The 24,411-nt window shown below is 50.9% G+C and overlaps 1 protein-coding gene across 1 annotated transcript in view; it reads left to right on the forward strand.

Moving 5' to 3' along the window:
* Positions 1-19,716, forward strand: part of CORO2B (coronin 2B) — a gene marked incomplete at its 3' end in the record, with an annotated part of 32,787 nt that extends 13,071 nt beyond the window's left edge. The window contains exons 3-13 of the mRNA XM_080351140.1: positions 244-444; positions 12,257-12,373; positions 15,200-15,349; positions 16,056-16,220; positions 16,744-16,860; positions 16,959-17,063; positions 17,421-17,517; positions 18,014-18,126; positions 18,768-18,858; positions 18,941-19,080; positions 19,585-19,716. Coding sequence (XP_080207266.1) covers positions 244-444; positions 12,257-12,373; positions 15,200-15,349; positions 16,056-16,220; positions 16,744-16,860; positions 16,959-17,063; positions 17,421-17,517; positions 18,014-18,126; positions 18,768-18,858; positions 18,941-19,080; positions 19,585-19,716 — 1,428 coding nt within the window. The remainder of the gene's footprint in view (positions 1-243; positions 445-12,256; positions 12,374-15,199; positions 15,350-16,055; positions 16,221-16,743; positions 16,861-16,958; positions 17,064-17,420; positions 17,518-18,013; positions 18,127-18,767; positions 18,859-18,940; positions 19,081-19,584) is intronic.
* Between the last annotated feature and the right edge of the window lie 4,695 nt (positions 19,717-24,411).

The raw sequence follows: 24,411 nt of genomic DNA on the forward strand, positions 1-24,411 counted from the left end.
TAAATTTTGCAACAGTCGAGAGCCTTTTAATGTCTTTTGTGAGTTGTACCTTGCACCAGGGAGACATCTGACATTTTTTCAAGGGTATTATTATATATTTGCTGATCTGGGCTGCCCTGATACTGCTGTACCTCGTCAGGCAGAACCCCTGTTGCAGGACAGCTTGGAAACTGGAAAGCAGCTGTGAAGCAGCCCGGGGTGGGGTATTTTTGGAAGGCTAAACCCTTTGCGTTTGCCTGGCAGATGTCATGGCGCCCGCAGTACCGCAGCTCCAAGTTTCGGAACGTCTATGGGAAGGTGGCGAGCCGGGAGCACTGCTTCGACGGTATCCCCATCACCAAGAACGTCCACGACAACCACTTCTGCGCTGTCAACGCCCGCTTCCTTGCCATCGTGACAGAGAGCGCCGGCGGCGGCTCCTTCCTCGTCATCCCCCTCGAGCAGGTAGGACGTTTGGCCCCAGCCGAGGCGATGCCGATGCTGATGCAGAGTTGGTCCCTGAGTGCGGGTGTGCGGATGCAGTGGGATGTGTCCCAGTCTCTGCTGTACTTTACTGGGGTTTTCCCATTTGGGGAAGTGAGGATTTACAGCTGCCTTTGTGAACTGAGATTTTTCCTTTAGGAAGAAAAGGAAACATTTGTTAAAGTGTTTTTGGCATCTCTCAGAGAACATGTGCTGGGCAGGCACTGGGCACGTCTCCAATCTGTCCCTTCACAGTGACAGAGGCCACTTGGGTTTGTGACCCCGGTATTGAAAGGGCTGTCGGGCATTGGAACAGGCTGCCCAGGGCAGTGGTGGAGTCACCATCCCTGGAGGGGTTGAACAGATGGTTCAACAGATAGGGGTTCTCAGGGACATGGGGCAGTGCCAGGGTTGGTGGAATGGTTGGACTCGATGGTCTTGAGGGTCTTTTCCAACCCAAATTATTTTATGATTCTATTTCCCAGAAAGCAGGGGAGTCCCTGTAGAGCCCCTTGTCCCGTGGAGCAAGTAGCAACCCTTACCCATCATTTCAGTTTGTCCGTATAATCTCAGCCCTCAAATTTCACACCCTGCACAGCCCGAGAAGGTGAACACAGCTGTGCACCCAGTTTTCCTGTTGCAAACCCCAGGGTCTTTTGCTTTGTGCCCAGCAGCAAATGCCACCTCATGTCAGATTTATTTTTAAGAACCCATCGCCAAGCAGGAGCCCCTCAGGAGCAGCCGATGCCCAGGAGCCTTGTGCTGTGCAGGGGGGGCTTCTGTTTGCAGCTGTACCCACCTAAAAGCACTTTGCGGGGAAAAGCAGCACACACACTTCTGCGCTATCGATCCCCTTTGCAGCACATAGCCTTTCTCCCCACCGTGCTGAGCTTCTGCTTCCACAGCTAAGACTTTCCCCAGCTCTTTGCATCACTGCCCTTGTGAATCCGCACATCTCCTGCTCATGCAATTTTAAATTCCCGGCAATTCAGCTGATGCTTCAAAAGCCGCCCCACAGGACCGCGCTTGGTGTGCAGAAAGCAGTGCCCAATGGGAGCAGGAAAGCCAGGCGGCAGTGACCTTGAACATGAAATAAATATTATCTTTGCTTTGCTTTGCTCCCGAAACCTGAGCACAGGGCACTGCCGCACGATACCATGGTTGTGCTGATGCTGCTCCTCTCCCACCGGTGTTCCAGTGAGTGGATCAGCAGCTCCAAACTGGTACCTGCATTCCATCCCCAGGCATTTTTTTGCCCCTGAGGGTGGTGAGAGCCTGGCCCAGGTTGGCCAGAGAAGTGGTGGATGAACCATCCCTGGAGACATCCCAGGCCAGGCTGGACGGGGCTCTGAGCAACCTGGGCTGGTGAAGATGTCCCTGCTCATGGCAGGGGTGGCACTGGGGAGCTGGGAAGGTCCCTTCAACTTCAACCATTCTGTGATTCTGTGACCCTGCCCTTGCCCCATGGGCTGTAGGAGGAGACATGGGGCTCCCAGTCACTCATTTTCAGGAGTATTTTTCGCATCAGAGGAGCTGCACTCGCACCCCTTAAGGGTGCACCTACCTCATGTAATTTAAAGACATACTGCGTATGAAGATGTACGATGTGCATGGGGAGAAGGTGGTTGTCTCTCAGGCTCCCAGACAGAAAAATTGCCATGCCAAACCTGCCAGGATTTCCATGAGGGATGGGAGTTGGTGGAACCAGCTGTGATGGGATGGGAATTGGTCCCCTCTGAGTCCTGTCTCTTCACACCCTGGCATTCCTCTGATTTTCCCTATGTATCATTCACATCTCTTCTGAATTCCTCTTTAATTTCTGGAGCAGAATCAGCTACAGATGGAAGAAATTATAATCAGTGCTTTAATTGCCGTGCACAGCTTGACTCTTATTAATATTCGAAAAAGCAGGAGCTTTGTCTGAGCACTCGGATGCTCCAGCCCCATCTCTGTCTCCCTCCCACCACCAAGCCTGCCCTGGGAGGATCCATCCACACACTGCTTGCTCCTGGTCCTAAATCCTGAGCTAATAACCCCATATTGCCAGCTAATTACCCTTTTTTCCTGGCAAATGTAGCCCAGTCCCAGTGGAATAAGAGCAGAGGGAGTGTGATGCCGTTTGCAACCTGTTCCGAAGGGATTGACAGCCCCACATGGAAATCCTGGCAACATCGCACCCAATAAATCGAGCTTGGCGCCCCATGTCAAGTGGCTGCATACACCTTTATACAATCTAATAATTTTATTATTATTTTTTTAAAATACGGACTGATTAGCTCATTAAGAGTAAACTAATTTTCTTTAGAAATCAGCAGCCCTCTAATTAATTGGCATCCATATTTAGCTGAACATAATTAAGGTAACCTAGATACTGCAGATCTACTCAGGGTTTGATTTGTTGCCATCTATTTTTTTTTTTTTTTTTTAACATTTCTGCCCTCTATTCAGCTCAGAAATGCTCACCAGAAACCTCTCTGCTTTATGCTCCAAGTGACAATGTATTTGCATACGCTTGTCCATATGTCCCTCTGCCTGCACACCAGAAATGCTGGTTCCTCACATATTTATGGAGCGATCAAGGGGATGGGTAACTGCTTCTGCAAGGCTGCGTAGGTTGGGAAGATGGAGCATGGCTGCATTTTGCTCCCCCATCCTTCCCAAGCTAGATTCACTCCCCAAACCGTAGCAACAGAAAGATTTGGTCCAGGCTTCAGCTGAAAGGGAAGGGAGACCACATGGACAAATGGTTATTTTGAGTCAGCAACAGCAGGCTGAGCTCCATCACCACGAGCAAAATCCAGCCTTGCTCAGGCAGTGTGATTCTGCAGGAAAGCAGCTCAATGCAATTATGTCCTGGTCCAGTATGGACCAGGATTCTGCTCCACCCCCTCCAGGTATGCTCCCAGCACCAGTTATTAAATTAAAAATAAATGGGTGTGTTTGTGCTGCAGCTCCCCTACAACAAGGAAACTGGAAAAACCCATGTGCTTGGGGCAGCTCTGGGGCTTTATTAGTCCTGGACTGGGCAGAACAGGTGGGGAAAAACAAGCTCCAGCTGTATGTGGATTTATCTCAGCTGTGCCTGATTTGATTAGCTGCATATAAACTGGGCTGGGGGGGTAGAAGGGTACTGGAGACAGTATTAGAATCATAGAAGGGTTTGAAGGGATGTTCCCAGCTTCCCCCAGTGCCACCCCTGCCATGAATAGAGACATCTTTACCAGTTCAGGTTGCTCAGAGCCCCGTCCAGCCTGGCCTGGGATGTCTCCAGGGATGGGGCATCCAACACCTCTCTGGGCAACCTGGGACAGGCTCTCACCACCCACAGTGTCAACGATTCCTTTCTCACGTGCAGTCTGTGGAGGTAGATGTGCTGCAGTTGCTAGAGGGCGGGGGCGTGTAATGTGGGGTCCCATGGGGCAGTGGGTGCAGGAGGAGCATGGCTGTCATAGCTTGCACAACAGGATGGTTTTTATTTCTGTAAGGGATGAAGATAACTTGTTTTGCACAGCCAGACAATGTTATCTGCCTGCATGCCTGGAGGAAGCAGTGAGCAGGAAGGGGGAGTCTCTGTTTACATATAGGAAGCTCAAGTTCCCAAGTTGTTGTTCCCACCAGTGCTGGCTGTTGTCACCGTGGCTGGTTGTGTTGGAGCTGCTGAGTGTGAGGCAGGTCCCTCTTCCCACTGTGACACGGGTGGCTGAGCAGGAGGTCCTGGGGGGCTGGCAGGTGACTGAACCCCCTCTATGTCCCCATGGGACACTGGAGTCCATTGCTGCTGCTGGGGGGGGCTGTACAAGCCTACCCAGGGCAGGGGCAGCCTGTGGAGGTGACAGACCCATTGCCAGTCCCCACGGAGGTCCCAAACCTCCATGGCAGCCCTGGGGACGAGGACAGTGGTTGGGCAAAGCCTGAGTCGTGCTGTAGAGAACCGCTTGCAAGTATTGTCTGTCCATTTGTCACCAAGGAATGGCACAGAGGGGCAGCCCCAGTGTCACCAGGAGCAGTGTCACTGTCCCCTGTGTGTGCTGGACGAGTGGCAGCTGGCAAGCGGGGGGGTGGCTGTGCGCCTCCCGCTGTGTGTCCTAGCTCTGGCGTGGCTTTTCTGGGCTACAGGTCCTGGTGGCATCTGCTCATGGCATTGCCCGAGGGACCCCCGTGCATGTCCCCAATCTGCCGGGAGACCTGCTTGCCAAGGCTGGGCAGAGAACGGGTGAGCTTGTCACACAGCTGCTCTCCTGGCTTCCCCGAGTCTCTGCTTCTGAGTACCGGGAGGTTTTCTGCAGGAAAAAATAAAAAATACAGCGTTTTCTCCTTTTCTCTGTACTATGAACCAATTTTCATGTCCTTGGAGATTTTCTACCTTTTAGCTCAGGACACAGGAGGCTCCCTTGGTCTGTGCCACTTTTTTGCGTTGTGGGGATTTTTCTCTATCTGATTTTAGTCTGCAGGAGGTATTTCTTTTAACCTAGAGTTGGCCAGAAAAAACAAACAAACAAAAAGACCTGAGGCTTACAAAAAAGCTGACACTTCAGCATCAGTTTTCCACATCGGAGCACAATCCAGTGTCCCTGGGTTTATCAAGGAGATAACGGGAGAGCAGCTATGGGAAGCCCAGACCTGGGATCTGCCTGGTTTGAAGTATTGTGATGAGTCAAAAACTGTCAGTGTGAAATTTTAACGTTGCCCTGAGAGCTGGTGAGGGATCAGAGGAGGAAATGAGGTTTGAAAATGCAGGTTCTTGGGAGGGGAAACCTGGATTTTTGCCCCATTGGTGCTGCTGTGTTTGCAGCAAAGCCTGGGGTCGAGCCTGGGGAAGCTTGGCTTTGCCTGGGCTGCCTGCATTCCCTGCCCCCTCTGCCGGTTAAACTAGAGAGAAACCCTGTCCTCGCTGGGGAAAAGTGGCTTTTTGTTACCAGGAAACATGAATTTACCTTTAGTGTCTGTAATCCCATTTAACAGGGGCATTATATGGGCTTTTGTCTTTTTAATTAACAAGCTCGAGCCTGACTACTGCTTTTATGGTGTAGATAAATACCTCTGCAGCAAGGCTTCGAGGTTTTAATCAGTGCAAATTGTTGGTCAGGAGCTGCTGTGTGCATTTTTGGTGTTTTTTAGGGCTTACAGGGTCTGGCATAGCTGGAGCAGCTCTGTGATGGTCTCTGGGCACAGGGAGCTGAGTGCTGCTCATGGCTGGGCAGAACCTGGGATGCTTGCAGCCCACAATGGGATTTATATTTAATTTAACAGTATTTCCATCCACACAAGAGGACTAACTGATACTTAAACCTTTATCCTGGCATGAATGGCATCCAACAATGCTGATTTCTTTTCCAGTTTTTTGACTTGCAGGGTTTGGTTGTATAACAAAAAGAGTGACGAAGGCGTCTATCAATTGATGTAACTTTTTGTGGCAAGTAAACTGTTAAATCTGGGACTTTATTCCAAAGAACCCCTGAACATGTAGTTTGCCAGAGACATCCATCTCTCCTGGGGAAACTGAGGCACGGAGGCTTGTGGTGTTTGCTGGGGGCGGGAGCTGCACAGGCTGTAAAATTCATAGGGCTGAGCAGAAATCCTGTGCATCTCCTCTGCTTGTTTAAAGAACGCAAACGCTGTTTTAGTAGATGCCGGAGGATGCACAGAGGACATCTCCATCTCTTCCCTTCCCCACTGGAATTTCCCAGGTGTTACAGGGAAAAGGGGCAGCAGTTCCCACTCTAGGCGGTATTTTCCTGGGATCTACACCTGCTGAAGAGCTACCTCCCTCCAACATGCCACAACATGAGCCGAGCTTTTAGAATTAGTTTACTAGAAAGCCTGGGCTAGTGTTTCGCTTACTACTCTCATTCACAAGAGCAGTTGGAAGCCTGGCAGCGGGTTCACAACAACCGGGTTACTCTCAGTAGGACCCAGGAGGGTATTCAGACATTTCCAGCACCTGGAATTGATATTTCGATGAACGATACTGTTGATTGCATGCATGGATTTCTTTGGTTTTTTAGAATCATGGAATAGAATCATAGAGTGGTTTGTGCTGAAGGGACCTTCCCAGCTCCCCCAGTGGCACCCCTGCCATGAGCAGGGACATCTTCACCAGCTCAGGTTGCTCAGAGCCCCGTCCAGCCTGGCCTGTGGTGTCTCCAGGGATGGGGCACCCACCACCTCTCTGGTATCTCTGACAGTGCCATTCTTAAACCATGTCCTCTGTGGTTTGTATATACTTATGTATTTATGTATTTCCCCCCCCCCTCTAAAAAAGGAAACCAAAATCTTTCACTTCTTAGCTCTGTAGATGCTCTGCTTGGTCTCTTCATTTCAGCATTAAGGCACTTCAGAAGAAAAGCACTTTTCTCAACAAGCCTCCACCCTGCACCAAAATCACCCACCAAAAAGCAGGAAAGCTCCTTGAGGCATGTGTCTTTGTATTTATTCAGTTGTTGGAGAGAAACATCTCCAACAGCAGCATACTTCCACCGGCACATGGCTATTTCCTTGGGGAATTATTTGTGGCAGCATCGTGGCAATGACTTTTCTGGGTCCCTGCCAAGGGTTTGCCCCATTTCTCTCTTGTTTGTGCTGCTTTTGTTTGATTTGGTTCCTAATGAAGATGAGTGAACCTACAGCGAGCTCCCCTTGTATGAAACCAGCCAGGGATCTGCCCCAGGGCAGGGAAATCTCTCTAATTTCCTCCTCTTTGGCTCTCAAGCAGGACAGACCTTCTTTAAAAAGACAGCAGTAAATGTATTTACTCTTAATCTCAGCCACTGGAGGCTGGTGTGTACTCAAGGATTTCCTAGGAAACCCTGTAATTCCCCTTCTGCTCGGGCAGCACTTCCCTGAGCCCCTCGAAAAGCTCATCAGGGTTTGAGGGTAGAACTGAATGAAGGTTTTTACCATGATTGTAGTGCTTCATGGGAAACGTGAGGGTTTGGAACTGTTCTGGGTTTGTGTTTGCAGGGAAACTGGTGAAAAGCAGGTTTTATGAAATACGTATATTAAAGTGATTTATCTGAGCTTCCTTCTGATTGATTGTAAAGTGAATGTGGAGTCTGGAAAGATTAAAGCAAGAGAGAGACTGGAACTTGTGCTGCTGAGAGGGTCTGAAGTTATAACGTGTCCCATGGCCCCAGTCTGGCGATGGCCAAGAGGTTCCCTGGGATGCACTTTGGAATCAAAATTGCTCATCTTGAGCTCACACAATTCCCAGCAATGTTTTGATGCCTTAGAGTCCTTAGAAGTGATGCTTCTAAAGATAAAGAGGCTTTGCTCCTCTCCGTGACGGTGTTCCCCTTCCTGGGATGGTCTGAGCTTCTGGGACCGTGCGTCCGTCTCTCCTGCTCCAACCATTTTCAGGGCAAGGTTTCCTTCTCAGCCACCAAGCACCAAAATCATGCAATTAAACCAACTTTAAAACTGTAATACAACATCCTTCCTCCCCCACACATAATACAAATACTTTTCTCCTTTTCAAGTGCTCCAGCAAGTTTCTCCTCATTGCTCCAGCGAAGGGAGGGCTTTGAGGGGCTGAATTTGCTGGAATATTTGCAATTTCCAGCCCATGCCACGGAACACGTCAGAGCTGCTGGAGCCCAGAGAGCTGCGACATGTCAGGCTCCGGCTAAAGGGACGTATCTGGGTCACTGAGCTTCCCCCAGCCAGGGATCCAGATTAGGATACACTGCGGCTTAATGCTCGGCAGTTGGCGAGGTCCCTCTGAGAGTGACTCCATGGGAAGCTAGAGCACGAATCCCTGAGTTTTATTTATTTATAAAATTCTCTATTTCCTTTATTTGGCTCATTCTCCTCTTTCAGGTGTCCTGAGCATGAGCACAACCCACCCCTGCTCCTGTGCGGTCCTTTGCTGGATTCAACTAATTTTAATCAAAACTCTTCATTTCTTGGGCAGAAACTATCCCTAGTAACCAAACTCTTGTTTTGTCCTCTTGAAAGCCTTATGAATTTTAACAAAAAACATCAAATCCACTTTGCAAAGGAAATCACTCGTCTGGTTGCTCGAAATTGAAGTGATTGCATATTAACTTGTGCTGTTAAAAGGTCCGTTCGCCTGGAATTTAACAGCTTCTGCATGAATTTCTGCTCTAGACAGTGTGTTAATAATGTCATGGTAATGCAAATATGAAAACAGGGGGAAAGCTTGATAATCTGAGCCATTTGGGTAAGCGATGTCTGCTAGCGTACTTAATATATTAACTCATAAAGCTGTGCTTTGCATCCTATTAATTCGCAGGGGGCAGAGCTTTGTGCACTAACGAAGCATGGGTGTTGCTGTGTTTCTTTCCACCTTCTGTGTCTTATTTTTAGGGTTTTTTTCCCCAAACCCTGGCTGCTTGTCCTGGGGCTGCATCCTTGCAGCTTGTGTTTTGCTCTGTGTGATGCTCGGGTGCAGGATGGACCCAAAAAAAATCAGATTTTTCTTCATAACTTTGCATGGTGTCGTGTTTGCAGTGGAGTTTGGATGGAGGCAAAAGCTGCCCTGAGTGTCCCCAGACCATGGGCAGCTCTTGTCCCATGTCCCCGGCGTCCGTCAGGACAACCAGCCCCTCCTGGGCGACCGGCAAGGGGCCCAAGAAAGCAACTGCTGAATGCAAATGCTGGTTTTAGATATTGAGATGCTTTTAATGAAAAGCAAAGTTTTTGTAAATCATCCCTTTTAGAAGATTCAGTTCAGTGGAAAACTAATTTTTTTATCAAAGCTGTTTTCTAGGCTCTGCATTGGAAAGACTTGATTTTTATTTAAATGAAGGGTTTATCTTCTCTAATAATTTCCCTTTTGTTATGGCCCGTATACTCACAGCACTTGGTCAATCAATGCTTCTCCTTGGATGTCGCTTTTCCTGGGGACCATTGGCTCCCCGCATGGAGATCTGTACCTTGGGGGGGATCCCTGGGACACTGGGGGCTGTGGCAGGTTGGGTGTGACAGGGACTTCCCAAGGAGTTGTCCTTGCCACTGGAAAAAGGAAAATTTAAAATCCATAGGTGATGCATGCTTTAATGTATTGCCCGTCCTGTGGGATGCTCCAGTTCAGGGGACTGTCCCTCCAGCTGTGGCTTCATCTGGAGTCCTGGGTCTCCCCGGCAAAACTGTCAGAAAGTCACTTTGCTTGTTTTTATCCTTACAAACCTGAACGGATTTATGACAGCGCTAATAAATCCCAGGTCTGGGGCATTAACCAGGAAAACGTCCTTTCAGCTGTTTGATAACGTCAGAAATGTTGTGTAGGTCAATCACGACCACTTATGTGGGGTGAAGCTGCCAGGTAAATGAGGGGAAGAAACCACATCAGTGGAAGGCAAGAGTCAGTTCAGGGTCCAGGGCTCATGTGGCAGCTCAGATCTGAGCCACGTTGTTGCTAATGGTCAGTATTATCAAAATTTGGGCTCTCTGGGCGAGCAGAAGTGATGCTGTCGGCAGCTGAAGGAGGAGACAGATGCAGCTGCCTTGTCCTGGCACTTCCATTCATCCACTCATCCATCCATCCATCCATCCCTGCCCTGGCACCCCTGAAATTTGCCCTAATGGGGGTTAAAATCCCCTGGGCAGGTACGAATCACTGCAGGGAAAATGAACCCTGTGCCCTACAGGGAGGGAATTTGCGTGATGTGCCCTAATTAGAAAGAGCTTCATGAGTTAGAAATCAGCCTTGCTTTAAGTGCTTGTCGCAGAGTGGTGAACGGGGATGCAATCCTGTGCTCATCACAGGCCAGGGAGTTAATGAGTGTTTGTGAGACACTGTAACGAAGGGCAGAAGTGAACAACTGACTGGCTCTGACCCCATTATCCAGCCAGCGATGGAGCTGGAGGTGTCCGTGTGTTCATGGACTGAAGGCAGCGAAGAAAGCAGCAATTTTATTTTGTCCTTTACCTCAATAACTAAAATGACCCATATATGTAAGTCCCCGGTGTTTTAAGCCCAGCCCAGTTCTCATCTTATATATGGGCTGTGTCCAAGGGGTGACTTAGAGCTGTTGTAGCAATTTGAGCAAGAACGAGCTTTTCACTCTAATCATAATGCCCATGAAAAGTATTTTAAAATTGATGAAGCTGGCTAAGGGAGGGTTGTGCTTGCCAGTGTTTCTCAGTGCCTTGTGCGATGGTTTTGAGGCTAGACATGAGAAGAAATGTTTACCACTGTGGGTGGTGAGAGCCTGTCCCAGGTTGCCCAGAGAGGTGGTGGATGCCCCATCCCTGGAGACATCTCAGGCCAGGCTGGACGGGGCTCTGAGCAACCTGAGCTGGTGAAGATGTCCCTGCTTATGGCAGGGGTGGCACTGGGGGAGCTGGGAAGGTCCCTCAAACCCAAACCATCCTGTGATTCTATGATTCTGCATTGCTGTCCCTACTAGATCGAATCCAGGTGGGCAGACCCGCCCTGCTCATGCATCCCATGCTGCTTCCAGCTGGCGTTCACTGGGACTGCCTGACAATTAGTGTCTCCCTGGGACCAAATTAATTCAAATAAACCTTCCCAGCAGTGGTGGCACAGGGGTGAGCCCCTGGGCCTGATCCGGCCACCCTGAGTATTCCCGGTTGGTAAAAACGCTGCGTGTTCTCCTCAGTGGTTTTCTTTGTTCATGTTTAAATGCAGGCAGGAGCTCGATACGATAAAAGGTCAGCGCTGGAAGGGGCTATGAAATATTTAGTGTCTGTGTCGTGCTGATCTAGTTAGTTTGCAGGCTCTGAAGCTCTGGGCTGCTCAGGAAGATGGTGCAGAGGACGGAAAGTGATGGGGAGGCCATGGAGGGACCTGACAATGTCCCTACAAAGAGCTTGGGCTTCCTGAAACCCATCTCAGGTCCTCGCTTGGCTGGGATGGCAGGACTGGACTGGTCATAGAAGTCTTGTAAAGAGTCCCATGGAAAAGATGAGGGGCAATGGATACAAGGTGCTCCTGGGGAGATTCTGATGGGACATAAGAGCGAAATTTTTAACAACCAGCTGTTGGAATAATCTCCCCAGGGAAGCGGTGGATTCCCCAGCACTGGGCATGTTTAAGATTCGGCTGGACGGGATGCTGGGCCAGCTTGTCTAGACCGTGCTCTTGCCAAAAAAGGTTGGACCAGATGATCCTTGTGTTCCCTTAAACTTGGGATTCTGTGATTCCATCCATGTGGAAGGATCCCCAGAGAGGTAGGTGGTGGATGTCCCATCCCTGGAGACATCCCAGGCCGGACTGGATGGGGCTCTGAGCAACATGAGCTGGTGAAGATGTCCCTGCTCATGGCAGGGGTGGCACTGGGGGAGCTGGGAAGGTCCTTTGTAACCCAAAGCCTCTGTGATGTTGTAAGTGATGTACCGTTTGGGTTATTAGCATTGTTAAACAAGTGTTCATGATCCCAAAGTCACTGGGGATATGTTCTCTGGAGTAGATGTGCATCCCTTGCTCAACATCACTTCCAAAGTCTCGGAAGAAAGTACCGAATATCTCATGCATGACTCAATGGCCGATCTGCTTTGAGGATCAGTTTGGAGACTCTTGAGTCCCTTCCAGCTCTTTTTGCCCCTGTTTTTGGATGGTCGTGCAAAGATTTCCTCCTGGGGGTGGGCAGTCCCATGGGGTTGTGTTTGCAGAAACCCCTTCTCATACCTGGAATATCAATGGGGTAAAACCCACTCCTGACTCAGCTAGGCATCTCCTGTGGCTAAAAGACCCATTCCAGCATGAACTACAGAGCTCTCTTCCCTAACAAGGCTATAGCCATAAAAAGACCAACTTTAACACTAAATTTTTTTTCTTCTTTCTTTTTTTTTGGTTTATTTAAAATTACAGACAGGCCGAATTGAACCCAACTACCCCAAAGTCTGTGGTCACCAGGGCAACGTGCTGGACATCAAGTGGAATCCCTTCATTGAGAACATCATTGCATCATGCTCCGAAGACACCTCGGTGAGCTGGGATGCTTGGGGTTGTCACCTCCCAAGGGGACAAGCAGCTCCATGCACCCCCTGCCTTTAATTTCTGCACCTGGAGGCAGGGAAAGGGGCTGCCATGGGTGGGAAATGCCTCAGGAACAGAGAGGGGGTAAGAGACTGATGCAGAACAGTAGGAAAATTGTGCCAATTCTTGTCTCCTGTGTCATTGGTGCAGGGGCTGCAGTTGGTGCCCAGCTCCTCTGCTGTCCCCAGTGTCACTTATTGTCACAGTGCTGCTCTTTCTGCGTCCCCTGCTGCAGATAAGCCATACAGCTGTGCACAATGAGGTCTTTTTTTTGGCTTTTCAAGCCCAACAGCAATGCTATTATTAATCCTTGTTGCCATCAGGGGCTGCAACTGCTCTCATGGCTTGATCCATCAAGTGACATGAGCCAAAGGCAACTTTGCAGGCAGGGGGATAATGAATCAGGTCATCTTTATGTAGCTGTTATTTGCATCCTCCTCCTTTTTATTTTCTAGACAGAAGTCCATCCCAAAGGCTGTATTGTAAAGCCAAAAAAAAGCCATTGCACAAGGGAGAGGACCAGAAACCACCACCCATTCTGCATGGCAGAAGCTGGGACTTGGGCTGATCCAGTTTTTAACCAATTACTACAAATCTGCTTCGCCTGATCCTTAGCGTTTCACTGTGTTATCACCTAATGACTCATCCTCTCCTTCAGTTCAGTATATTGGCATTTTTTTTATTAGCTGAAAGCTTGTCAAGGAAGATATTGAGTGGGGGGACAAAAATTCAGATCATGGCCATGAATCATGCTGAGCTGTCTCCTGCTTTAAATCATAACCTTTTATATACAGTCGCTAGGGAATAGAGATGCTGGGAGAGAGGGAGGGAGGGGGAAGGCTTCGTGAGCCATCGTTAAACCTGGGAAATTAAATTAATTGCCCCTGAGGCTGTCAGGTGCGGGGGTTCGCTATCAAACCCGGATCTATCTGTATCTGTCTGTCCCCACGCAGATAACAGTGTCTGTCCTCCCTGATGCCCTTGGGGCACTGGAACCATTAATTCATTAGTGTCCTCACAGGACAATTAGGGGCAGGGCTGACCCTCGAATCGCCCGTCCCGCTGCAGTGCTGCGAGAGGTTGAAATGTTGGGATGGATTTTTGGGAAGGAGCTCTTACAGGGCAGGACAAACCATGCGGGAGGATTAAAAGGGGAATTGCCTGATCACCGTGGGTGTTTCAGGCTCGGGCGCAGTGAGCCAATGTGCAAGCAGAGCTGGAGGGGGGATTTTGCAGCACAGTTGTTTGTTTGCAGGATCCATCTCTTGGTGGAAAGGTGTGTTTCAGGGGCAAATTTATCAAGAAGGTTTCTTAGGACGGGTTGGGAGAGGAAGGCTCTGGTTTCACAGGCTGTTCTCCCTGGTGTCATAGGAGGAGGGTGGGAAGAGCCACTTCTGGGGATGTTCCTGTTTTTTAAATTATAATTTTTCAAAAGCATTGTTTCCATCTCAGGATGGACCAAGAATATGAAACCCAATGCTTGAGTTTTGGAGCAGCTCCAGCTCTGCCCGTACTGGCACCAAAATGGCGTTAGGGCTGCAACTGGTTCCAACACATCGAATTTCAGGTCATAGTGACCGCGGTAATGGGGAAACCTGCCTAAAATAGCCTGTCCCTGGCACTCACCTCTTGCTTTTGCAAGACACAAGGAGTGATGTAACTGCATTTGGAGCTGACCGCAGAGGTGATGCCACGCTGCAGAGCCCCAGCGATGCTTCACCGTGGATGCAGGACACATTTAATAACCATCCTTTAGAATCACAGAAGGGTTTGGGTTGAAGGGACCTTCCCAGCTCCCCCAGTGCCACCCCTGCCATGAGCAGGGACATCTTCACCAGCTCAGGTTGCTCAGAGCCCCGTCCAGCCTGGCCTGGGATGTATCAGGGATGGTTCATCCACCACCTCTCTGGGCAACCTGGGCCAGGCTCTCACCATCCTCAGAGATGGCAATTTCTTCCTCATGTCTGGCATGAATCTCCCTCCTTTAGTTTAAAACCCTCACCCCTTGTCCTGTCACAACAGACCCAGCTGAAAAGTCTGTCCCCATCTTTCTTGTGGGCTCCCTGCAGGTGAGGTGGCTCCTGGTTGAGCATCCCCTGCCGATGCATGGAGCTGAGCACATGAGGGCTTCCCTGTGTCCCTCAGTGTGACAGGGCACCCCCTGAGCAGCGGGTACCACTCCGGGGTGCAGAGGTGGCCCAGAGCCCTCAGGGATGCGGATCTGGGGATTTACTAACAATTGTTTCATAACCCACCCTTTCATAACTGTTTCCTTCAGCATCTGGCAATCAGGTTTCTGTTGCTCGTTGCTCATCTTGTGCCTTGTTTGAAAACCGCTGATGCTCTCAGAATCATCCCTCCGAGCCAAACCAGTCTCTTAGCCATGTCTCTCTCATAAGGCTGTTTCCTCTGCACACTGTGCAACCCGCAGAGCAGCATCTCCCACCTCTAAACGTGCAGGTTCAGGCAGAAAACTCACTGCTCCACCCATACATTTCTATGTAGATTTTCCACTGCAATGTTGCAAATTAGTTTTTACCCTCTGGGGAGCTGTGGGGCTGGCAGGACCCATGGTCTCACTTCTGGGATGGGTGCAGACTGAGTGGGTTAGATAAAAGTGACCTGTCACTTTGGCTTTGTCTGCCACATCAGGATGCAGGATGATGCTTCTGGCATTGGGGCACTGCAGGGATTCGGCAGCTCAGAGCCCCTGGGGCAGGTGTCGGGTCCTCCCGGGGCTCCCAAACCCATCCTGACACCATCCCCATCGTGCAGGTTCGGATCTGGGAGATCCCCGAGGGCGGTCTGAAGAGGAACATGACGGAGGCGGTGCTGGAGCTGTACGGGCACAGCCGGCGTGTCGGCCTTGTCGAGTGGCATCCCACCACCAACAACATCCTCTTCAGCGCTGGCTACGACTATAAGGTGAGTCTTGCCCATCTTGCTCCTTGTGCTTGGCCTTGCAAAGGCTTTTGTCGCTTGTGGCGGGGGTGGGAGTCAACCAGGGCAGGATCCTCCAGTCAGAATAAAACCATAGAATCATTTTGGTTGGAAAAGAGCCTGAAGATTGAGTCCAACTGTTACCCCACTCTGGAACTACCCCATGTCCCTGAGAACCTAATTTCTGCATCTGTTCAACCCCTCCAGGGATGGTGATTCCACCACTGCCCTGGGCAGCCTGTTCCAATGCCCGACAGCCCTTTGGGGAAGAAATTGTTCCCAAGATCCAATCTCAACCTCCCCTGGTGCAACTTGAGACCGTTTCCTCTAGTCCTGGCACTTGTCCCTGGGGAGCAGAGCCCGACCCCCCCTGGCTCCAAGCTCCTTTCAGGCAGTTCAGAGATCAGAAGGTCTCCCCTCAGCTCCTGTTCTCCAGGCTGAACCCCCAGGTCCCTCAGCTGCTCCCATCACACTTGTGCTCCAGCCCCTTTCCCAGCTCTGTTCCCTTCTCTCAACTCGATCCAGCACCTCAAGGGCTTTCTTGGCATGAGGGGCCCAAAACTGACCCCAAGATTCACGGTTTGGCCTCCCCCGTGCCCAGGACAGGGGCTGGTCACTGATGTAGGGGCTCAGAAGGGATGAGGGGTCTCCAGGAGTGGAGACGCTGGGGCAGCCTCCCCACTTCCTGCAGGTCCTCATCTGGAACCTGGACATCGGGGAGCCAGTGAAGATGATCGATTGCCACACGGACGTCATCCTCTGCATGTCCTTCAACATGGACGGCAGCCTCCTGGCCACCACCTGCAAGGACAAGAAGCTGCGGGTGGTGGAGCCGCGCTCGGGCAGGGTCCTGCAGGTGCGGTGCTGGTGCTGGTGCTGAGGGGGTTAGAAATAACATCTTGGGGAGGAATCCTACTGAAAACGCATAAAAACATTTGCAAGGTTCTGTACATACTCGTGATGGGATGCTTTGCATGTGTCAGTGTCTGCAAATAATTCTCTGCTGTGGGGAGGGGCTGCTTGTTTTAATGAGGTGGAGAGATGATGGAAGGGGCTTGGCCTCATCCCAGCACAGAAACTGAAGGCTTTTATTCCTTTATTGATTAAGGATTTGTGGAAAATAGTAGAAATTAGGCTGGGAGGGTAGCAGAAATTTCCAGAAAGAGACACAGTTTGGAGGAGGTCAGTGGTTTCTCAGCAAAGGTGGCACCCGATGTTCAGGGAGATGGGCATTTTCGTTTTGCTGAATCGCGGTCCCTCCCCCTGGCATGGAGCCGCTTGTGACCGGGAGAGGTGCCGGGGGCGGCAGGGGGGCGTTCAGCCACAGCTGGGTCTGGGGGCCGCGGATTGATGCTGGCAAACACGTTTGGGTCTGGCAGGAGGCGAGCTGCAAGAACCACCGTGTCAACCGTGTGGTGTTCCTGGGCAGCACGAAGCGGCTGCTGACGACAGGGGTGTCGCGCTGGAACACGCGGCAGATCGCTCTCTGGGACCAGGTGCGTGCCAGGACCCCCACTCCATCCCCATCGGGACCCGTGCTCAGCACCAGCACATCCTGGTTAATAAAATGTTTTGTTTTTTTCCTGTTGGGCAGGAAGATCTGTCCATGCCCCTGATAGAGGAGGAGATTGACGGGCTCTCAGGTCTCCTCTTCCCGTTCTACGATGCTGACACACACATGCTGTACCTGGCTGGCAAGGTAGGGGCTGCACATCACATCCTGTGGCTGTGGGGGCTGCAGCGTCACCAGGGGGGAAAAGGGGCCTCTCCCCAGCAAACAGCACAGGGAGAAGAGCTGGAGTGGGAGTAGGGCTGTGCTGAGCCCTGAGCAAAGCTTTGGGCAGCTCTTTGGCCACAAAATGCTGGTTTGGAGAGGTGCCCACCACTGGTAGGGGGGTGGGCAGCATCCTGCGGGGTGATACCCAGGGCTGCAGCATCCCCAGCCTGTATCCCCCCAGCATCTCCCAAGGACAGGGCACTGGGGGCTGTTGTCACAATCTTTTTTCAGCCTTGTGTTTGGCAAAGTAGTAAAGCATCTTCCATATGCCTGTTCCAGGGCGACGGCAACATTCGTTACTATGAGATCGGCTCGGAAAAGCCCTACTTGAGTTACCTGATGGAGTTTCGCTCCCCAGCTCCGCAAAAAGGACTGGGTAAGGGTGGTTGTGCTGCTGAGCAGAACCCTAAATCACTCATCCACGACAGCGCGAAACCCTCAAAAAGTAGATGATGGAAGGTGCTTAATTAAATGCTCCAGTCAAATGGGTTTGGAGAATCAAGGCCGGGCTGCAGCACTGGCTGGGCAGTGTTCCCGGTGCTCTGCTGTCCCTCCTGCCGTGATGCAGCCTGGCTGGGCACATGCTTGTGACACCCTTCCTGCTGTCACACATCACACAGGGCTTTACCGGGGCCATCAGTCAGTGATTCCTGTGATTTGTCCCTGATAAAAGCTACTCACCCCTTTCCCAATGTCCCTGCGAACACCCCTGGTGTGGCCCGGGTCCATGCCCCAGGGTGACAGCAGGGATTAATTTGGTAATGAGCTAGGTCTCTTGATGGAGAGCGAGGACATTTTGGGGTGCTCTGTGCTGGGGATGTGGATGGGTCCCCACTGGCTGACTGGAGTCACTGTCTGTGCCTCCTCCGCAGGGGTGATGCCGAAGCACGGGCTGGACGTGTCAGCCTGCGAGGTCTTTCGGTTCTACAAGCTCGTGACCCTCAAGGGGCTGATTGAACCCATCTCCATGATCGTACCCAGGAGGGTGAGTCCCTCACTGCACCCCAGGGCGCGGGGACAGGGTGTCCGACGCGGGTCCGGCGTGATGGAGATGTCCTGACCTGTCCTGACCAGTCCAACCACCGGATCACTTTGCACCAGTCTTAGCCCTCCCAGTCGTTACACTTCCCTAGGAATGGGATTCCCAGGGGATTTTCACCCAGGGCTCAATGGGAGTGTTTTTAGGAAATGCATCTCTGCATCGCTCCTGGCCTTGACACACCTGGTTTGTGCAAAATCCGCTCAGTCCAGTGCGATGGGCAGCAAGGGCCTCATCTCGCCTGAGGTTTGGGGGCTATTTCTGGTAAAATACACCTTGGAGCTGGAGCAGGGTTTGGCGTTGGCCTTCCCGTCTGCACAGGAGCCGGCCCCAGGCTCTGCCACTGCCCAGCAGCCCCTGCCTGGGTTTCCAGATCCGCCTCCCATCGCCTGCTGTGCAGGCAGCGCTGGCGTTTCTCATTCAGTAATGGTGCAAACACTGATTTATTACTTCCCCAGATGCCCTGGGCAGCTGCATCTCTGCATGCCAAGGAGCGAGCGCAACCCTTTGCGGCACATCGCAACACGTAGTTAAAATCGCGTGTGGATTCACGGAGGCATTTGCTTTTCTTTCCTCGTTGCTTTTAGTCAGAAACGTACCAGGAGGACATTTACCCCATGACGCCGGGCACAGAGCCGGCCCTGACACCCGATGAGTGGCTGAGCGGGGTGAACAGAGGTAAAGCCACCCGCATCGCGCTGGGGGGGACACAGAGCCCCCAGACTGGCCAGGCTGACCCCTCCCATTCTGCCCCACACAGATCCCATCCTGATGTCGCTGAAGGAGGGCTACAAGAAGACATCCAAAATTGTCTTTAAGGCACCAGTGAGGGAGAAGAAGAGCGTCGTGGTTAATGGCATAGACCTGCTGGAGAACGTGCCGCCCCGGACGGAGAACGAGGTACCGGGGACATGGGGATGGGAGGGGACAGTCTCTGGCTGGGGGGACATTTGTGGGTGCAGCTTAGGACACTGCCACCCTGCAGGGCTCTGCCTGTCTTCCCAAAGTCACGTACCTGGTGTTTCGCAGGGGCTGCAAGCATCCCACTCCGCATTAACCACAGGGCATCTGAAAGGAGCAGCGTTAAGCTCCGAAATGTTATTTTTTTTATTAAAATCCTCATCCAGGAGCAACATATGGAGGTGTTGGGGAAACATCAGTGCTTGGTCCTGGGAGGGATTTGTTTTGCTGGAGCTGAGTTTGCAGATTACGTGCACAGGGTATCCCCAAGACGGTGAAATGGTAAATCCGAGAGAATAGGCAGCACAACAGATGAATTATAGAGTCACCGGGTGGTTTGGGTTGAAGGGACCTTCCCAGCTCACCCAGTGCCACCCCTGCCATGAGCAGGGACGTCTGTACCCAGCTCATGGGGGTCCCTCCAGCTCCTTCTTTCCCTTCCAGCTCCTTCGGATGTTCTTCCGACAGCAGGATGAGATCCGGCGGCTGAAGGACGAGCTCTCACAGAAAGACATACGAATCCGGCAGCTGCATCTGGAGTTGAAAAACCTGCGTAACAGCCCGAAGAATAATTAACTTCCAGGGACATTTTATAAATAAACTTTCTTTGTTTATACTCGCTCTTTAATTTTATTGTATCCACTTACACAGAATATGAGCCAGAAGCCAAGTGACCTGCCAAGAGCCCACTCGCTAACTGGAAACACGTCCTTCTCGTCTCGTCTAGCACTAAAACCATGATAACCAACAGCTACTGCATGAGAGGCAGCTGGGGCATCCTCTGTGCACCCCGGCGATGGGCTTGGAGTAAGTAGCCAAGCTGGGTCCCCTCTGATGGGACAACCCGGCATGGAGGAGCTGCAGCAGCTGCTCCCCGGGAAAGCGTCATGCTTCGTTGCTATTAATTTGTTTTTTTCCTATGCAAAAATGTGACAGTGGGTGCAGAACTGGGAAAGGGCTTAATTCACAAGAGCTGCCTGGGCAGCAGCTCAGGACCCTTCCTGTGGAGCTGCCGTGGTGCTGGCAGGAGCAGCCAGTGACCGTCCCGGGCCCAGCCCGGGTGGAGATGCTCCACGTGTGTGTGTGTGTGTGTGTGTGTGCATCCCCGCACACACCTACAGCCTGGTTTCCCAAACAGAGAGGGATATTTGCTCCCTCCACCTCAGTGCAGAGGGACATGTCCTCCCGGCACTGGGACACCCACGGGGAGGGGGACGACCCACCTGCTTGCCCCAGGGATGGACCCCGCAGGCACTCGATGGGTTCGGTGTATATGTACAATCATGTTGGGTTTTTTTGTGGATTAGGCCTGTAGCACAGGGAACACCACCAAATACTGCTAGTTCACCTATATGTATATATATATATTTTCACTAAATCGAGTTGCTGAACTGCCCAGCACTCCCTGTGCAACAGTTTCCCCTCTCTGTTAATTTACCTTGTGCACCCACTGCTGCCCCCGACCTTTACCTTACACGTGCTGTCATTGCCTCTTATTTATGCTACCATGGAATAGTGGTGAAATAAAATGTTTTCAAGATACCAAAACCTTGCCCAGTCCTTTATTTGCTGAAAGTGTGGAGGGGGGATGCTCACTAGAGGCACTTTGCAGCCAAAGATGAATCACAGGCTGGTTTGGGTTGAAGGGACCTTCCCAGCTCCCCCAGTGCCACCCCTGCCATGAGCAGGGACATCTTCACCAGCTCAGGTTGCTCAGAGCCCCGTCTAGCCTGGCCTGGGATGTCTCCAGGGATGGTTCATCCACCACCTTTCTGGGCAACCTGGGCCAGGCTCTCACCACCCTCAGAATAAAACATTTCTTCCTTGTATCTAGTATAAATTCTCCCTTCTTTTACTTTAAATCCATCACCCCTTGTCCTATTGCTACTAAAAAGTCTGTCCTTATTTTTCTTATAAACCCCCTATGCCAAATCCAGCCCCAAATTTGTAGGTAAAATGTCACAGCTGGACATGCACCAGGCAGAGGGCAGTCCCCAGGACGCCGAGACAGAAATAGAGCTTTAAGCTTTATTTCCTTCACTTTCTGGCCTTGAGGAATGTGTTATCCTTTAGTGTCAGGACTGGAGATTCCTTGTTTAATCCTGGCTCATAACTGGAAGGAGAAGCTGCTATTGAAGCGTGTCTGGGCTGCTCCGTGCAGAGCGGTGACGTCTCGGTCCCGGTTGAGGTTATGTATGTCTTGTGGCCTTATCCAAAGTGGGTGTGTTGAGATTTACTGTGCTAAACTATCGCTTCTAAGGAAAGAGTCCATGTTTCTCCAAATCCCCTCAAATCAATGCGAAATGAGCCCAATTACAGCTGTGGGTGGTGATGATTAATGAGGCAATTAGCATATCTGCAAACATCAGCACAAACAGTGCCGCCTCTGCAGGTGATGGGGACATCCCGGGGTGCAGAGGTGACAGACACAGGACAACTCTGGGGGGGGTTTATTGTGCATTTATTTGCAAAGTGCTCACAGGGCTCCCAAAATGTTTGGGATTCACCCCAAATGTCCATCCTGAGCCCTGGCTGTGAAGTTTCCAGGGCAAGCCCTTCACCAGGTTCTCGCTGCTCCCCTTCTTGCCCCTTTCCTCCCTAAATCACCTCCCTCAGTAACAGCTCCAGCTTTTCCCAACGTTTCCTCCTGCACCATCTGGGCGCTATTTAAAGCAAAAAGGCTCATTTTAGGCCACTTGATACATTCAATTTTAGCACTAAAGTCCCTCTGCTGTTGCAACCTCATGACTTGAGTGTGGAGCCGGGTAAATCCTCCATCACTGCTTTTAAGGAAAAAAAGCCTGAAAATCTCAGCCCCTTCCTTCTTCAAATGGGCGATTTCTTTCCCCATCTGTATTAACTCTGTCCCTCCGTGCTCATTCTTATCGCCCTGACCTACTTTCTGCCTCCCGGAGGTTTCGCTTTGTTTGAGGCTCGGCCTCCTCGTGCGCTTCCTCACTGCAGGACGGTTGTTAGTTCTTTGTTTTCCAACATTTTGAAAAGATTTCTGGTGGTTAGCACCCCCACCCCCAATTTACGGATGAAGGTATATATCTTCTACACATTCATAAAATAATTTCAGATCTTCTAAGAAAACATATATATAAAATACTGAAATCTAAAATTAGGCAAATGCAGGAGAATCCAGTAGGGGTTTATTTTAATTAAGTGGGAGTTTCCCATCGATTTGCAGAGGACTCTGCTTTTCTCTTCTTTTTCTGACACCCTTCAAATCCAGAGGTGCTTTGCACTCACAGAACTTGGCCCCACTCGGTTCAGCAGCTCCAGTTCGGGGACCCCGTCAGGAGCAAAATATTACTAGACATTTTGACAAATTTAGTGCCTTTTTAGAAATTATGCACTGCTGCCTTTTAACCTAAAGAGAGATCCCCAGAATCCAAGTTTTCAATCCCCTCCCATGGCTTTTGATCACTGAAAAGGGGAATGTGATGACCGACGGCCACGCTTGGATGTACCTGCCTCAGCCAGATGTGGCCACTTCAGATGTTTCACAGCATCTGCAAGGGCTCAGCAGGGGAACACCCATAATCTGCCCTATTACCCAGCAGTGACTGGCTCTGAACAGTGCTGGAAAATCACAGGAAAATTAGCAATTGCAGGGGTTTTTGGTGCAAGGAGCGGTGGTGTTCTCAGGGGAAGATGTCCACGGTGAAATGATGGGCAGGCACATCCTCTGCTGCCGCCTCCCTTCTCCACGCATGTTTGGTGAGCGCCGAGTGTAATGGAAAAATCAAAACTCCAAACAGAAAGCGTTAAAAAGTCTTGCCAAAAATTATTTGCTGGGTTTTTATTGGCTCCAGGCAGACGGAGAGAAGCCAGAAGTGATAGCAACAAGCTGAAAGTCACACGGTGACGTTATCTGGACTGAGCAAGCAGAGAGTGAGAACTGCCAAGTGGAACAGCAGGAAAAATCCACTCGGGGAAGCACCAATCAGAGCTACTGGGAGATGCTCAGACAAGAAAACAACACTCCAGTTTTCCAGTTGAAAAGGGAGCGATAACTGCAACTCCCAAACCACACACACACACACACAGCCTGTGTTCCCCCCCACCCCAGACAGCGTTAATCCCCCCATCTCCTTACCCAACACATGAAGTGAAGGAGCTGCTGAACATTGAAATCCTCCCTGTGCGATGCTGCTGCTGGAGCCTCGCTGGGAAGACAGGTGACGGCTGTCGCAAGCAAAACAGGGCGATGGCTTCACCCGCCACCAAAGAAGCATTTGTCAGCAAGGAGAAGAGCTTTCCAGAGGTTTGGAAGGCGGGAGGAATTATTTAGAAGAGCCAAGGAGGCGGGAAGGCAGGGAGAGCAGTGCCGGCTGCCCTGGGCTCTGCAGGCACCAGGGGAGCATTGCGGTCCTTGTCCCCGACCCACCTGCTGCCTCCCTCCAGCAGCATCTCCATCCCATCCCAGGCTGCCCACTTCTCTCTGCGGGAGCCAGGACACTTGTCATGGTCCGGAGGGGATTAGAAACAATTATTTTCACATCAGGATGAGCTTCATGCAGCTGGATCGCTAACTGAGTCTCATTTTTTAAGCACTCTGCAGTACATTTGTTCCCTTCACATTGCGGATTGAAAATCTTCAGCCATCTTGCTCCTAGGGCTGAATTTCTTAACTGATATGATATCTGGCATCATCAGAGATTTCTAAATTTCAGCACAGGGTGATTCACTCTTACTAAAACATGAGACATCTTTACAGACAACTGTACGAGATTTGTGGTTGAAGCAGGATTGTCCCGCAGATGATTTAACACCAACCTGGGCACTGCAGGGCACACGACCCCGACTGTCATCTCTCCAGGAATCCACATTTGGCAGGGATGCTCAGTTGTTCCAACTGGCAGCAAACCAGTGGATTTGCTGCTCCATATACCCAAATCTCAACTCAAAGTGACCTGGAATATGTATGTGGTCAAGCAAGTCACTGCCCTCACCTTGGGCAATAGGATGAAGGAACAGTTTTCCCTGTTTTTACAGAAATACCATTTAAACTAACAGGGAGGACCCACTGCAGAGTCCGGAGCGAACTCGCAATCATCTCCTCCTGCATAACTGGGTAACGCTGACTATCTGGACTTGCAAAGCCTTCCTGCCCTTCACCAGATTCTCTGCTTTAACCACAAACATGCAGCTACAAGAAAGCATTATCAAATCAGCCAAGGAGGAGCCGTCCCTGCGGGTGACAGCAATGCAAACACCCTGGCCATTATGTTATTGAGACTATAGGATCTGCAGTCCCCATAC

Source organism: Nesoenas mayeri (genome assembly GCF_963082525.1).
Source record: "Nesoenas mayeri genome assembly, chromosome: 11".
In the NCBI taxonomy this organism is placed as follows: domain Eukaryota; kingdom Metazoa; phylum Chordata; class Aves; order Columbiformes; family Columbidae; genus Nesoenas; species Nesoenas mayeri.